The 17,022-nt window shown below is 34.7% G+C and overlaps 1 protein-coding gene across 2 annotated transcripts; it reads right to left on the bottom strand.

The window, feature by feature from the left end:
- Positions 1-3,003: 3,003 nt before the first annotated feature.
- On the bottom strand, positions 3,004-12,382 carry LOC108338687 (uncharacterized). Of its 2 annotated transcripts, XM_017575722.2 has the most exons (17): positions 12,180-12,382; positions 12,020-12,082; positions 11,776-11,930; positions 11,182-11,292; positions 10,872-10,937; positions 10,371-10,454; positions 9,498-9,584; positions 6,577-6,668; positions 6,421-6,481; positions 6,123-6,182; positions 5,756-5,816; positions 5,279-5,386; positions 4,757-4,875; positions 4,601-4,672; positions 4,409-4,494; positions 4,072-4,168; positions 3,004-3,638 (listed from the first exon to the last, which is right to left on the bottom strand). In XM_017575722.2, exons 1-17 carry the CDS (start codon positions 12,313-12,315, stop codon positions 3,507-3,509), a joined length of 1,590 nt encoding a protein of 529 aa, XP_017431211.1. In that variant the 5' UTR covers positions 12,316-12,382; the 3' UTR covers positions 3,004-3,506. The 2 variants fall into 2 exon arrangements, with proteins under 2 accessions (XP_017431211.1, XP_017431212.1); XM_017575723.2 differs by lacking the exon at positions 9,498-9,584.
- Positions 12,383-17,022: the final 4,640 nt, after the last annotated feature.

The raw sequence follows: 17,022 nt of genomic DNA, 5'->3' as shown, positions 1-17,022 counted from the left end.
TTTGAAAAGAATACTAAACTGAGAAAATGGTCCAAGCCATAAATAATAGGGGGAAATATAGTACACTTTTTTTGTTAAAAGGTTTGTCTAATGTTGGATATGATTTCTCAAATAAAAGAAAAAGATATGTTATTTCTAATTAAACCTGCAGTTAGTTTCAGCTACATAAAATGATAGAGATATACAAATATATAGATAGATAGATAAAGTCTTTCCATGCTTTTAGAATGAATCATAATCAATTGCAGTGTGTTTTAACGAAATTTGCTTGATCTGTAGAGAAGTAAATTCATGTCTCAGTTTTTATCCTGCTGTCTGTTTAGTTTCTCCAAACTACTAAATTTGGATCTTTTTTGCAGAAGGATCAAGAAAAGAAACATGTAGGCTCCTCATACGGTGAAAAATTAAGCATGATGTTGGTTTTGTAACTATATTGAATGATTATACGTGTATATATGCTAAAAATTCTTTAGAAATGATATGGTATATGCACACTGATAATGATACGTGTATATATAGGAGTGAACAGTTAATTAAGCATGAATTCACCTGCATAATGAATCTCTTTCATCCCAAATCAGCCTCACCAACTTAAGCTTTTCTCCTTTTCTACATAGGATGCAGAGAACTATGCTGATAACTAACCTTCATATATAGGTAGGAAAGAACTAATGGAGGGATAGTAAGAATATAAAGGTCCAACAGAGAAACAAAAAGAGTTGAGAATGCAAAAGCATTCTGAAGATGGAGTTGTGAAGAAGGAAGATGAAGACACTTTTTCTCATGAACATGATGAAGGCTCGAGAATGAGGAGAGAAAAACGTATCAAACAAAAACTCTATCAAAGGTGAATATGTCACCCCATAACCATATAGCGGTTCTTATATAACATCAAGCTCATTCAATTTAGCAGATTGTACGGTGTGTATATATATATATATATATATATATATATATATATATATATATATATATATATATATATGGTTTAGCTAACCTTCTATAGGTGTAATAAATGCAGAGATGTATTCTTAGGAATATCACCTAAGTAATTAAATGCAATGATGGCTAACTGATTTGGTTCAGTTTGAAAACGAAATTTATGTGCATGAAGTTTATCCTTTTTTATTTATTATTAATTAGTTTTGTTAAGGAATTTTTTTATTAAATACTTCTTTTTGAAAATAATGACAATTAATCCTAAGGAATTGTCAAAAAGAGAGTAAATCAAAGTCTCCTAATTAACATTTCCTCTGTTTCTTTCATGTTTTGGTGTCGCTGTTGGTTAAAGTTGCTTAATACAAAATAAGAACTGTAATAATTTTTTATATAAATGTAGTGAGATGACACTTTATTTTATTCCTTATCACTTTATATTTATAAACAATTGCATGCAAGACTTTAAGGTAAATTCATTCAAAGCATCAAATTTGAGACAGTGGAAGGTTGTGAAAAGATGACAGAGAAAGTTTTGTACTGCTCCACTGAAACTGTCTCCTGTGTGTCGTTAGTTGAGAACACGGAGCCAATGAACTACATTGCTGAATAAGATCCTAGGTAGCATTTTGCTTGTATATGAAAGGAGTTTAACTTCTATTAGTAACATTGTACACATTTTTACATTGTTAATCAATAAAAAAGTATTCAATGCCTGTGCATGGTTAGTGCAAAAAAAATCATATCATCAAAATGATTAGTGGTTTATCAGTACTAATATAAGAAAATTGCAGATATGAAATCATTTATTCTCTGGTAGCAGTATTAGGAAAAGAATACACTGATACATATCCTTGAGAGAGAGAGAGCAACCAAAACTCCATCTTGTGGACCTGGCTTCCTGTTTTGGTGTTTCAAAGTAATGTCAGGGACCATGTTGTGTGTCTCTATGATCTATGCTCTATAGGGTTTGGTTTTTCTCACTTGTGACTTCTGAGCATAACAGAGAGGATAATAGTTTTCATGACACGTTGTGGACATGCACAACGATTGCTGATGCTTATCAGTCATAGCCCTATGCATGGCAATGCATAATTCAGATACGCCAAATGTACTCACGCAGTCATGGTTAACTCTGTTGCTTTCTCTTTATCATCATTTCCCATGGAACAGCTCATCACAAGCACTAACACCATCTCTCCAAACAGGTGTTAACATACTATTCACCCTACAATTTTTTTTCCTGAAAATTACTGTTTTTTAGTATATTTAGAAGTTAGTCTAAGGATTACATCATAAATGTCTAAATTAGTATTGAATTGAGTTGTATTACAAGTGTGTTCACAGTCACCATTGAGTTAGTGCTTGCAATAACTTGGAATATATAGCACTTTCAGAAACGAAAAAAACTTGAAAACTGCGTTACTGTATACTGTCATATGCTAAAAAAGAACAAGAAAAAAATGAGTAAAGATTCTGCCAAAGGATACTCCTAGGGTGAGAAATGCACGTTATGCCTAAGTAAAGTTTTTTTTAAACTTGAACAGAATATTGTGACACTAGAAAACCATTGGCATTCATTTCTAGCATTTCTTAACTAGTCTTTGCCATGCACCTTTTTGTATGGACAAAAGTTACAGCTGCAGCTATAAGTGCCTATATATAATTTGCCACCAGTAACATTAATAGCTCTGCACCTCATATGGCAGCGTCACAGTAAAAATAGTTAAGGGTATTAAAAACTAAACCAACACAGCAACAGGAAATCATAAAAATTGATCAAAACCAATTTGTACTAAATGTTTTGATCTATCACTTTTCCCTTGAATATTCGGTTTGATTCAGATTAAAAATAAAGAATCAATCTTATATATAAAATTTATAGTTTAATAGTTAATTATCAGAGCATTACAGCAGACAATTGCAATGTAAGTTAGCTAAGAATATTAAAAAAGTGAATTATAAAAAGGTCAATAAATGAAAAGAAAATGTCTCTTTATGACATACTTATAAAATGTATAGCAGTTTTAAAATAATATCAACCTCTAAAACTAAATTAAACTGTAGTTTTAAAAATTGATTTGGTTTGATTATATTTGATGTTTGATTCAAATGACTTTTTAATACAAAACTGAACTAAATCAAACTACAAACACTCCTAAAAGACAACATTCCAAGTTAACAGCTACTGAACATTGCACTCAAAGTAATCTCTTGAAACTGCAGCAGAATGCGTAATTATGCTGGAGAAATCTTTGAAGCTTGGACTTTCCATTCACAAATAGTATTTGTACTTCTTTTAAGGATCACCAATTCATCATCCTTCCAGAGCTCCTTGTGAAATACAACTTATTGACAATCTCATCTCATATAAATCTTTTCTTTGAGAAATTAGAATGCCTGTTCTGGAAGTGCAGCATCCCACTGCAGGTTAAATGTTTGATTTCAAAGTATGAAGACATGAAGAGATATACCAGAACAGCCACAACTCATAAGCAGCCTCTTCATTTTTCATCAATGACATCTATTTGGCAATAAATCCACAAAGGATTCCTTTTCAGAAACTCATTCTATGAATCTCGTACCAAACGAGCAGCAAAGGAACCATCTAGTGAATGTTTAACTGGGTTGGAGAAAAAGAAACCACTGCTTGTCACAAAATCAGGAGGAACATATCTGTCTACAGGATCAATGCGGAAATCCTGGAATTCAAATAATAGTAAATTAGCACTTGAAATATTAGAGGGGAAACCAGAGCACTTCCAAAGAGAATGATATGCATGTTGTCCCTGTTTAATCCATTCTTCTGTGTCAAAAACTCAAAATGGAATCAGACAATCATGTCCTTAAATGTTTACAAGGACCTAATCAAAGACATGCAGAACATTTAATTTCTATAAACTTCCAGTAACTCCAAATGCTATTCAACAACATTCCTGAGACGTAAACAGCATCCAATTTCTCTTAAGAAGCCCGTCACCAAGCTTAAAAAGGAGGATTTGCCATTTAAAACATCTTCCATATAACAATTCAACTGAAGCTAATTTGAAGTAGTGCGATTCAGAAAAGGAAAGAGTATTTTAAACAAAAGATTAAAATATTTGAATAAGATTAGTGAATAGTGATCATTCTTACCGGATGTCTTACAAGAAATGCAGCCACCCTGTCATCGTTCTCTTCAGGATCTATGGAGCATGTACTGTAAACTAATACTCCCCCAGGTTTTACCAATCTAAATGTGCAAAAAAAATGCATTAGGGAAACAATGTATCATTAGTTTCATCTACTACAGAAATTATTTCGAAATTAGTATACTCAATTTTTCATATCAGCATACAACAACAAGCATTGATTGATTATGCAATAAGCAACCAGCATATGAAGCTTTTCGTCACTTCATTCAATGAATTCACTGGATAAAATATAATGTACACAAACAGAGAGGAAACATCAAAGAGAATCCCCAGCTTACTTGGATGCTGCATCCAGTAGCTCATCTTGTAATTTCTTCAGTTCTTCCATATCCTTAAGCGCCCTGTTCCAGCGCAAGTCCGCTCTCTTCAAAAGCCAATGAATAAAACAGATTAATAAACAAGATAAGCAGAATATACTAATTAATTTGTGAAAACAATGACAATGAGGAAACATATTTTAACACAATCACCTTGGATAGAACACCAAGTCCAGAACATGGAGCATCCAACAAAACTTTGTCACTCTTAAGTTGTTCATTATCCTGGATAAAATCCAAAAGAAAACTAATAAGAAATAATTACATAACAATTTCAGAGTTAACACTTACAGGGAGAAAATAACATACAGTCAATGTACGAAGATCAGCATGAATGGCGGTAATGACACCATCCACTTGGTGCAACTTTGCTGTCTCTTTAAGAATTCTCAACCTACCACTATTTACATCAACTGCAAATACCTTACCTGAAAACACAAGCTTTCCTTTTATTCTGCTGAATGGAAAACGGAAAAAGCAAGAAACTAGTATATCAACAAATTTTTAAGTTAGAATATTGTAGACAAAAATACAGTCTCATAGCCAGAATGAGTGAAGATCGAAGGAGATTATTATCTCCAACAGAGAACACGATTCCTGCTACATGTTATGAGGGGGTCCGTGGGGAGAGGGGATCTGAAACGATGTTCATGTTTTACAAAGCTTATTATAATTCCAACTCCAAGGGTAAGAGACCTAACTCACGAAAACTAAAAGTATCTGAAACAAATCTCCTCTAAAGAAAAACAAAGTCAAGAAAATATCTATCAGAGTATCTGAAGAAATTGAAATTCAATATGATTTAATAAAATATCTTAGACAAATTAGTACCTTGGCCACTTAAATGAGAGGCCATGTATAGGGTCTTCCCACCAGGAGCAGCACAGCCATCCACGATAGTTTCACCAGGTTGAGGATCCACAACAGAAACTACTAGACCTGCAATCAAGGATGTGACACACTGTACGATAATATATAACCATGTAAAGTAAAAATTTCTTTAAATTCAAAATGGAAAATAAAGACCGGTTGAAATCTATACATTGATTAGCATATTAGGTAAAATCGTGTGTATGCTAAATGCAAGGCCTTTGGTCACAAATTCCATCAATCACAACAAAATCTTACAAAGAAAACCCATACAGGAACATGAATGCATAAAATGATGTAGTATTATCCCTGGTGGGTCATCTAGCAAAGAAGAGGCCAGTCACAGTGTTTCAAGTAAAATGCAAAAGAGGAGAAAATAAACTTATAGATATTACTGCCTTATATGAATCCCTTCTATGAGAAAAGTTGACAGTTGACCTGCACTTTCATCCTGAACTGAACATAAACCCTTTTTGAGCAGACCAGCATGAATGACAATCTGAAATACGAGCCTACAATCAGTCAGCTTAAACGAGAAAGTCATGCTTACTTCATAACAGATAATAACAGCAAATATAAATATAACTTCAATGCCTCCCATTTGAAAAATATAAGAGAAATGAAAGTAAAAGATAACCCACAGTAAGCAAGTAGTCAGCTAAAGCACAATTACACACTGTTGAACCTATGAGCTATTATTTACATAAGGGAGAAAATATGCATATAGTTCAGTCCGAACGGATATTCTCCTCTAATGAGTGTTCGACACCATAGAAATTCATAATACTCGTAAGGAAATTTATACCTGCAACCCAGTTTTGACACGAACAAATTCATCTAAATACAATGAAAGCTTGTGAGGGACCTGAAACTTAAATCTGTCAGGAAGACATTGACAATATAGAGAGTAACAGGTAATATACAATTTTATAGTGCAAATGTAACATGAACTTCTACTCAAACCTAATAAAAAAGAAAGGAATTCATTCAAAAACAAACTGCACAATTTTATAAATTTACAAAAACATTAAACAATAAAAATAAAATAAAAAGCAGATACTATGATAAGCAAATGCCACATTCAATCATGGCAGTGGTAGCACCTTCAATGCATTAAGCTGTGCCACAAGGTCATCTCTTGAAAAACCACTTGCACGATTTGCTCTGAAATTATCATAAAAATATAGCTTGAGTTCTTTATTATGTGTTACATGCTACCCCAGGTAGAGCACAAATAAATGGAAGAAAGATTCACTTGCCTTAAGCTGAAACTGGGCTCACTGTTGTTCCATATCATCAATTTAATGGCTTCTTCCTGGCCGAGATACTTTGTCCATCTCCTTACCATCCACTGCAAAAGGAGCAATAAGAAAATGTTTTTATTAAATTTTACCTACCTTATTTTGCTGATAGCAACTTTAGTAAATTGCAAAGTTCGTTTTGTTAACTCTTACATTCTAGTTTGGTTAAAAGAATACTAATTATTCATTATACAGTGGTCCTCTTCCTGCCCTTGTAGGATCCCATGCCATTGGCACCTTGGGTAGTACTATTGGAGTAATATATCCCTACTATACTTTGATTTATAGAAAAAGTAAACTAAAATGGTTATGCCAAAAAAGGTAAACAAATTTGTTCATTGTTATGAGTTAGAACAGAGAAAGGAAAATTAGTGGTTAGTAAGTTAGAGGGGTTAACTAGATATAGATAAAACATATGAGGGTGTAAGGGAGATGGTGACATTTTATGTTTTATCAATTGTAAACAAAGCATTACCTTTGTGTAAAAGGGTAAACAGTCTGAGGAGAGATTTGTCTCCTTTGTTCTGTTCAATTAATTCAATCAATATTTTTTCTTCTTTTTGCCTCATTTCCATTTTGGGGATGCAACATTAATCATCACAGCTAACCAATTTTGTTAGACAAAAATCTTTAGACAATCAACTATTGACTTCAACTATCTAGAATGGAAAAGCAAGACTAAACATGCAGCCATAACCAAGAAATGCAAAGGGAAAGAAAAGAAGGATTTTTTATTGAATAGAATGAAAATAACACGAAATAGGAGAGCAGTCTCTCCTTCAAGGGCTTCCCCTTCACAAAGAGCTAATGCTCAATCTACAAAATTGACATTCTTTTCTCTCATCGCCTTTCCTATTTATATCTAACACCTCAAGTAACTAACTCGTTAATATTCTAAATATCTTAACTAATTTCACTTATCCTTGTATCCTAACAATTCACTCCTCCAAAAATCAACCTTGTCCTCAAGGCTGTAATAGTGGAAGTTTGATCCTGTGGCTCATCTTCATCACAGTGATCTTTATCTATCCTTCTTGAAAGCATTGTGATATTGTCCTATCATAGGAAGGGAATCCACTGGCTACAGCTTGCAAATTTTGGGCCTGGAGGCCTGGGTGGTGGTGGGGATGAGATTGGATTTTGTATAAAAGTCTCTAAACCCAGTAAGTTGAAATTCCAAGATTCCAATGTCATTGATGTTCCCACCACCTTCATTATCAAATGAGTCCAACAATCATTTCTTATTCATATTATGGAAATCTGAATCCGGGAATGATGCTTGGTTGCATGTCGATCTTCATCTTTCTTATTGGTTAACTTTATAATCGGATTATCAAGAAACTGATCATAAGTCCATAATCTTCACTCTCTTTGTTGATGCATCCACTTCTTTCTCCATAATGATTTTTATTTCTCTTGCTAATCTCACCACATTTTTTGTTTTTTCTCCACTACAGATGGTGTGATTCTTCATTACCCAACCTTCTTTACTTCTACTTTCAGATTTCAAGAATTGAAATGCATTACCATCACACTTAAAACTACTACTCTCTGAATCAGTGTCCCCTTTTATACATCTAAAATGCTGGTCCTCATGCAAGAACACTGTGGAAGTTTCCACTTATTTGCTGCAAGATTGCATCTCAGTTTTCTTTTCTTTTTTCATGGCAGTCAATCTTTCAAAGATATTTCTACCATAACTATCTTTGAATCTTTTTACCAAAGCCGTGGAAAATGATTCCCAATGAATCTGGATTATCTTGGCACAAAATGTAGAACCAAAGCATAGTCACACTCATATAAATTTGGCTTAGTGGTAAAGTTAGAAAGGAGGGTGAGAGGTTGTGGGTTCAACTCCTCCCACTAACAAATACTAACATTTGACATTGCCAATAAAAAAAAATAAAAACAGTCATACCCTCCATGCTCATGAATGAATTCCTTGCATCTCAGAATTTTTCAGTCCTAGCAATCGAACCAATTGGGTCTGCCGCAAAACACTGGCAGCTTCACCATGGCCCAAATTTGTGCTTCCTTCATCTCGAACATAGGCTCTCCCTCAAAGACCCGATAGGTTAGACCAATTTGTTAGGAACCAAGAATTGAAAAGAGAAATAAAAGAAATATTTTTATTCAATAAAATGGAAAAACAAGAAATAAGAGAGCACTCTCTCATCCTTCACAAAGAGCTAAGGTTCAGTCTACAAAATTAACATCTTTTTTTTGTCCTCTCCTTCTCCCCCAATTTATCTAACTAACACCTCAAATAACTAACCCATTAATATTCTAACTATCTTAACTTATGTCTCTTCTCCTTATATCCTAACAGAATACTCTTAAAACTCTTCTTGCAAAAAACAGGGATAGACATTTAGGATATATTTATCTAGGCATTTGATCTTAGGTACAGCAAACTTATGTTTGACCAATGATACTAACCTGAGAAAATAAACAACCAAGAAAACACCTTTCAAAGTGAGAACCATTATATTTTAGTGCACTGTATCCAAATCCTGAAATACAAATTCCACCTTCGAAATAAAATTTTTTTGGCCTTCAACGTTAGCCTATTATGTTTTGATAACCACCACAAAATATTAAGAAAATAACAATAGCATAACACTTTAGGTATGCAAGAGCAAGGTAGAAAATGAGTACAAACTAAGTATTGATCACATAGTTCTAATTCTTTATTGATTTTTTTTGTTTACAACTATTTTGAATATCTTAAGCTTATACCGTACCCATACTTTAATGGTATTGAGGTTAATAAAAGATTTTATGGTTATCGGTCTCTGATGCATGATTCCTAGTTTTGAATTTTCCTGTTAGAATAATGAATAGTGGTATAGAAAAAGTGAAAGCAGTAAGTCACTCACAACTGGATGTGAGTGTAGAGTAGCCAACGCACGTGCTTGAGCACGGTCATCACCCTCCACTTTGGGCAAAGGAAGAGTACCGTTCTCCTGCAAACCAAACATCAATGGATTTGATAAAATTCTTCATGATTTATAGTGTTAAGAATTGGACTTTGTTGGTTTGTTGTTTCACCCGCTATTAGACCACCCATTAATGTCTAATTTCACGTTTGAGATGTATAAACCTCGGCGTGAAGGGTGTATTGAAAGTCCAACTTCGACTAGAGATAAGACCAATTTAAAGTATATAAATGAATGCAAACCTCACCTTACAAGTTAGTTTAGTAGGGTTGAGCTAGATTTAAAATCTTGAAAAAAAATTGTTCTCAATCATTCCGGGGTGGGCTGCTTACTGTATGTAAGGACTTATTTACTCTGACAAGGTTTCAATCGAAAAGGAAGGGTTGGACTCTGTCTAGGTCAAATAAGAAGACTTGGTCTAGGTCAAATTAGAAGTGGACCACGCAAAATAAAGTTGTATATTATATAAGGCCGAACATGAAGAAGAACACCAAGAATAAGTCATTACAAATAGTAAGGACCCACGAACACCAGAACGGGAATAAAATTTTTCTAGACTTTAAGCCTAAGTCAACCCTACAAAACCAGCTTATAAGATACTGAGGTATATACATTTCGAGCATAGGACTAGGTTCTAATCCATGACTCTAATAGCATATTAAGAAGTGCATTTTATGCCTAACTCTACCCTCACAAAATCAACTTATAACGTGAGGTTTGCACCCACTTATATATTCTAAATTTTTATTATATTTAGTCGATGTGAGACTTCCAACATACAGTTAAAACATTCAATATACAAAAAAATAAAACCTTAAGTGCAACTAGCTTTCGGAGGATTCCATTGACCATGTTTCCAGCCCCAGGTCTAAGAGCAACTTTAGCAAGCTCCACGTTCTGCATTTCATACAGCAGATTCATACTACAATTAAAAGAAGGTTGGAACTATAGTATATTCATACTACATTAAAAGAAGGTTGGAACTATAGTGTATATATTATATTGAACCAAAGCCTCAAAATTATAGTAACATGACATCAAAATTTATTTTCAAAAATTAATTCTTCTGAAAAAAGAGAAGAAATATAGGTTGAATTTCAAAACAATAATCACTCTCATAACCATAACACATCACCAGTAGACAACATTAAAAAAATTGAATTCAGTAAATGAAAATCCTTTGCAATTATAAATTTAGTTCATATCCATTGTTCAAATTATAATCTTTATGACATTTTCTCAAGCCTCAGGCAACATGAATCCAATCCAACCAATTCATTACTAAACAAGAAATACATATGGGCCATAAAATACCTCATCTACAACAGCATAAGGTGGCATGTCCAATTTGACAACCTCATAGAAGCCAATTCGTAGAATCTGAAAGTACTAAGATCATTAAAATGCCCAAAGAACATAAGGACTCAGGCTGATGAATGTTTAACACCATATACTTTATAGCAAAAGATCCAGCAAAAAATCTTTAATGGCCAGTGTTCACGAAATTAAAAAAAAATGGAATTTTGCTCTTTTCTTTATCCTCTGTTTGTGCTGTATATGATGTATTTAATTAGTCAGTGACTGAAACAAACATGATCGTAATAAATATAGAGCTCAAATTCACCTGTAAGAGAAGAGGTTCCATGCTAGATATATCTTTATCATGACACAGTGAATTGATCAGATGATCAAGATATCTTCTCCAGCGAATTGTGCCACCAACAATGTCTGTGACCTATGTAATTTGTAGTACGAATAGAGAAAAGAATCAATAATTTGTTGATGAAGTGACATGAAAGGGAGTTTAGTTTAGAAGTCGAAATACTTAAAAGTTTGAGCCTAATAAGGGGTGATAATACTCTGGATTTTGTAAAGTCTGATCAAATAGGAGAAATTGGGCGAAGTAATCAACGTCTAAGTAGAACTGTAAATCAAGCATTATACTCATACAGTGTGCTTAATCTCTGATGAAGACAAGCGAGCAGTCAATCATTCCCATATACCACTTTAATAAAGGACAACAAAAACTCATTTGCATATTGAATTATTGATATGCAACTAGAAAAGTTGTTGTCATTACCAAAGCATCCAATCTTGAAGTTGTTAGATATTAAAGAGAACATTTAAATATAAGAAAGAACATTTTGCAATGTAAGTTGTGAAGCAAGCACAGAAAGGATTCAAAGGGTTCAAAGTAATAACTAACTAAATTACTAACCAATCTAAGGTCATGATGACTCAATTCCCGAGTGCGAAAACCGAGCGTTCTTTGAACATATCCCATCTCGTTTTCACCAGAACCTTTCCCTTTCTCGTTGAGAAGGTCAGCAAAAGCACCACCGAGCTCAATTCGCATCAATCTCACCGCTGAAACTACAACATCGACAAAAACCAAACCAACAAATAAAAAACTCCACTTTCTTTCAAAGCACACACGACGATGAGGGAAAAAGTGGATGCACCAGCTCTGTGAGGAGAAACCTCTAAATTCAGCTTCTGGGGTTTGAGCAAACGTCTGCCACTGCCTGAAAGTTTCAGTTTTTATTCAATAGTGTCAGAAGCATTGAATGAAGTAGGAGCATTGTAGCAGGAGATGAAAAAGCATGCTTTGATTGTTGTTACCTTTGACAGTAGGAATGGATATGTTGGTGGAGCGGCTTCTACGGGGAAGCTTCAATGGCTTGGAAGAAGAAGATGAGGATGCAGCTTTGCGGGGTTTTGCGGGGACAGGTAAAGCCATGTACAGCACCTGCGCCATGCTTAGATTCTTTCGACTTCTGATTCTTAATTTCGTAGTCTCTTCTTTGGGTATGCTTTGGATAATAAAGGTTTTTATTTTTATTTTTTTTAATTTTAAGAATAAACCATCAAATCAAAATTCCAAAAAAGAAATATATAATTCTTTCAATCATATAAAAATTATTAAGTTAAAATATTCTCAGTTGATTCTTTTATTTGTTGGAAAATTTCTATTTTAGAAAATGTGATCAAATTTAATTTTTTTACACGTTACTTGTGTCAGGTCATAAGTTTTTTTATTTTATTAAAAAATTTTAATTAAAAGATATCAGGTATCAAGTGAGTGTTATACACGAGAGTGTGAAAGAAAAAATCTCAATTTAATCAATATTTACTATTTTAATTTAATTCAATTATTGAATTTTTTTAAAATTAAAATCAAATTTAATTTTTATTAGAATAATATTTTTAAAAATAATATTAATATTTTTATTAAAATTAATATTTTTTAAAAATATTTTTAACAAGATTAAATTTTTTTAAATTTATATCTTACATTTAATTTTATTTAAATGTTGTTTTAAAATTTTAAATGTATTTAAATTGATATTTTATTACATCATACTTTAATATTATTAATATTATTTCAACTTAGATATATTTTATCCTTAATGCATCATTTGTTAAACTTGGTTGTGATGGGTTTCTTCCTTTCCCATTTGAAGTTGCTACTCTTTTTTTTCAACACTGAGTTCTCTAATATATCTACACTACAAATAATTCTCCCTCTTATCCAAAAACACCATTTCCATCCTAAAGTTTCTCCTCTTTTTCCTGGAATATCTCTTTTCTCCGGAAAATCGTTCATCATCGTATTCACATTGCTATATTATTTTCTTTTCAATGACTAAGATTTTCATCAATTACATTTCATCATCTCTTCCCTCAGATTATGATTGTCTGAATTTTTAGATGAATACAGTTTAAATCAGAATTTCTTCATGGTGCGTATGCAAAGTGAGAAAAAAAAAAAGTTTGTGACGCAGGTCGACCATTACAAAAGCTTTGTGAAGGGGAAGTTAACCATCCTTCTTCTGCTGAAAGCTACACTGAGCAAGAGATGATAAAAAGACAGGTGGTGTGACATTCGGGCACTGACGAGGGCGGGGAGTGACGCCGGTGCAAGAGGCATGGTGCAGGGGCACAGACAAGGAGCGGCTCCTGGCAGCTTCGGGTGGAAGGGGTACATGGACGAATCGAACATACACCGGAATCAGAGGGATCTGAAGACTGTATAGGTATGAGACTATACGGTTGAAGGATAACTTAAAGGGATTGATTTGGCTACTCATATCACCAAATGCATTTGCTTTTCGGTAGCCTGACTCATAAGAATTCCATATTAGAAAATTTCTTTCAGTTGTCGGGACGTTACAGGTGGTAAACATATTAGAAAATTTTTCTTTCCATTTCAGATTAATAGTATGACAATAGTAAATGGGATGAGAATAATCTCTCTCAAGTTAAACAATTTCTCCATAGGTCTTTTATAAATTAATAAATTAATAGTGAGTTAGAAGTAAACCTTATTTATAAAATTTATAAAAATCTGATCAATTAAATGGTTATTAATACCAACCTTAATATTCATTAACAGTCGTTGTAATATTAGTTGTACGTTAGTTCTGTTTAACTATTATCAGATTTGAGCGGTCGAACCGAACCACCCTGAGATGCTTACTTATACATTATCTAGTCTGCTATTGTATTCCGCTGTAAGCCTATAGTAACCATACATATGTTTCAAGAAAAAGACTACATATTGAGATAAAATAATGCAAGCAAATTAGAGGATAAAAGCAAAGACTGCATCAATGTGTTGGGATAAAACGAAAAGTATGGGTCCCAATAAGCTGGAATTCAGGAACTTTTGTTCCCATACCACAAATAATGGTGCCAACTTTTCCGGTTTTTCAGCACAGCCACCCAAGCTTTGTTTTATTTGCTTCTTTTCCTTTATAAATTGGAAGCCAGTGTGTGCAGCAGAGTAAGAGTCCTCCATCGAGAAGAAACTTTCCGTGAGAGAGTGAAGGTGAAGACATTCACCAAGAAGAAAATTTCGGTGAAGTGAAGCCACGGTAGTGTGAGTGAAAAACAGAGAGAGTCTGTTTTGTGAGTGTGAAAAACTGAGAGTTTTGTGTACCATCCGAGAGGGTGAGATATTTATTGAGAGATCCTCAGAGAGTGAGAGAAACACTGTAATCCTACTTTCATAGTGGAGATATTTTTCTGGACTAGGTCCCGTGGTTTTTCCGAGAGGATTTTCCACGTTAAAATTTCAGGTGTTATTTTTCTCTACGCTTTCATTTTACGCTTCCGCATAGTGCCCATTTTGGGATTCACAGAGGAGGGAACAAGTACCGCTGTTTCCCAACAGTGGTATCAGAGCTACCGGTTCGAAAAAGTCACGGTCCTGTGAAACTCAAGATGGAAGGAGACATGTTCAAGCTAACTGCGGATAATTACTCCTACTGGAAGCCGATGATGGAAGATCATCTATACTGCAAGGATTTGTATGAGCCGATCACAAATCTGGAAATTCTGGAAGGGAAGACCGAAAAAGATTGGGAGATTCTGAATCGTAAAACAGTGGCTATGATTCGGAAATACATCGACAAAAGCTTGTTTGAGCATGTATCGACTTATACCGATGCGTATGAGTTATGGACAAAGCTTGAATCTTTGATTCAAAAGAAGACTCCCAGAAATAAAGCTCACCTTGTCAGACGACTCGTAAAGTTGGAGTACACTGACGACCAGAATATGATCGAGCACCTCAACACCTTCAAAGGTATTGTGAATCAATTAATGAAGGCGGATATGAAGATTGATGACGAGCTACAAGCTCTTCTACTCCTTAGTTCTCTACCGGAGAGTTGGGACACGTTGGTGGTCACTCTCAGTAACTCAGCACCAGATGGAAAGCTCAGTCTGGATAACATCACAGACAGTTTACTGAATGAAGAATCCAGAAGGAAAGAAAGGGGATCGAGTAGTCACTCAGAAGCCAATGTTGTTGAGAATAGAGGAAGGAGTGAAAACAGAAGCAAAGGAAAACGTGAAAAGTCACGAGGAAGATTCAAGTCTCGTTCCAAAGGTCTGACATGCTTCTATTGTGGAAAAGATGGTCACAAGAAGCAAGAATGTAGATTCCTGAAAAGAGATCAGAAGAATGGAACTGTACACCCTGATGTGGTAGATCCCAAAAAGAAGTTGGAGGAAAAGACTACAACAGCGGTGGTATCAAATGATGAGAATGTGTTCCTTATCACTGAGGTAAACTATCTAAATATTGCTTTTGATGATTGCACTTGGATAGTAGATACCGGAGCATCTTTCCATGTTACTCCTCATGAGGGATTCTTCTCATCGTATCAAAAAGGAGATTTTGGAACAGTGAAGATGGGAAATCATGTCACAAGCAAAATTGTGGGCATAGGAGAAGTGACTTTGACGACAGAAAATGGAAACAAACTTGTGCTGAAGGAGGTAAGACATGTACCAGAGATGCGTCTAAACCTTATCTCAGTGGGTAAGCTAGATGATGCTGGAATGAACAACCAGTTTGGAGATGGAAAATGGAAACTTAGCCGAGGAAGCATGATTGTTGCTCGTGGCAAGAAGGAAGGCTCCTTGTACTGCATGCAAGGAAAAATATACAAAGGACAGACAAATGTCGCTCAAGAAGAAAGTAAGGAGTTGTGGCACAAAAGACTAGGCCACATGAGCGAGAAAGGATTAGAGATCCTTGCGAAAGATTATCTCCAGAGTATAAAAGGACAACCACTTGAATTATGTGAAGACTGCCTAGCAGGTAAGCAGTGTAGAGTGTCCTTCCGTAGATTTGAAAGTGGAAGAAGAAAAGAGCATATTTTGGATCTTGTGCACTCAGATGTTTGTTCAACATCTGAAAAATCCCTTGGTGGTGCTCAATATTTTGTTACCTTCATTGATGACCACTCCAGAAAATTGTGGGTCTATCCATTGAAGAGAAAAGATGAAGTTCTACGAATCTTCAAGGAGTTTCACGCCTCAGTTGAACGTGAAACTGGTAGAAAGTTGAAATGTTTGAGAAGTGATAATGGTGGAGAGTACAGAGGTCCGTTCGAGCACTATTGCAAGACTCATGGGATCAAACATGAGAAAGTACCTCCCAAGACACCTCAGATGAATGGTGTAGCTGAAAGATTCAATAGAACGATTGCCGAGAAGGTCAGGAGCATGTTGTCTCACGCAAAACTTCCCAAGTCATTCTGGGGGGAGGCAGTGGTGACAGCAGCTGATTTGATCAACTTATCACCGTCAAGACCATTAAACGGTAAGATACCAGAAGAAGTATGGTCCGGTAAAAAGGCCTCATATCGCAACTTGAAAGTCTTCGGATGTAAGGCATCAGTTCACATTCCGAAAGATGAAAGAGCAAAGCTCGATGCTAAGGCGAAAGAGTGCATATACCTTGGTTCTCCAAGAGATGAATTTGGTTTCAGATTATGGGATCCTGCAAACAGAAAGATTGTTCGAAGCAGAGATGTGGTGTTCTTTGAAGATCAGACAATCCAAGACATCAAGAAAGTGGAGAAACCAACACTTAAGCTGATAAGTGATCAAAACCCTATTGTGATAAACAACTCAGGGGGAGAGACTCATCAAGCCGAACCAGAGTTAC

Source organism: Vigna angularis, chromosome 7 (assembly GCF_016808095.1).
Source record: "Vigna angularis cultivar LongXiaoDou No.4 chromosome 7, ASM1680809v1, whole genome shotgun sequence".
Taxonomy (NCBI): Eukaryota; Viridiplantae; Streptophyta; class Magnoliopsida; order Fabales; family Fabaceae; genus Vigna; species Vigna angularis.
This window is presented reverse-complemented; position numbering and strand designations above follow the sequence as displayed.

What these genes read in the sequence shown, in the direction of transcription:
- LOC108338687 (XM_017575722.2), bottom strand. Translation starts at nt 12,315, where the DNA reads ATGGCGCAGGTGCTGTACATGGCTTTACCTGTCCCCGCAAAACCCCGC. An exon ending in CTGATCTTCGTACATTGACT is followed by an intron (nt 4,673 to 4,756) that starts GTATGTTATTTT and finishes GATTTTATCCAG; the next exon opens with GATAATGAACAACTTAAGAG. An exon ending in CTACTGGATGCAGCATCCAA is followed by an intron (nt 4,169 to 4,408) that starts GTAAGCTGGGGA and finishes TTGCACATTTAG; the next exon opens with ATTGGTAAAACCTGGGGGAG.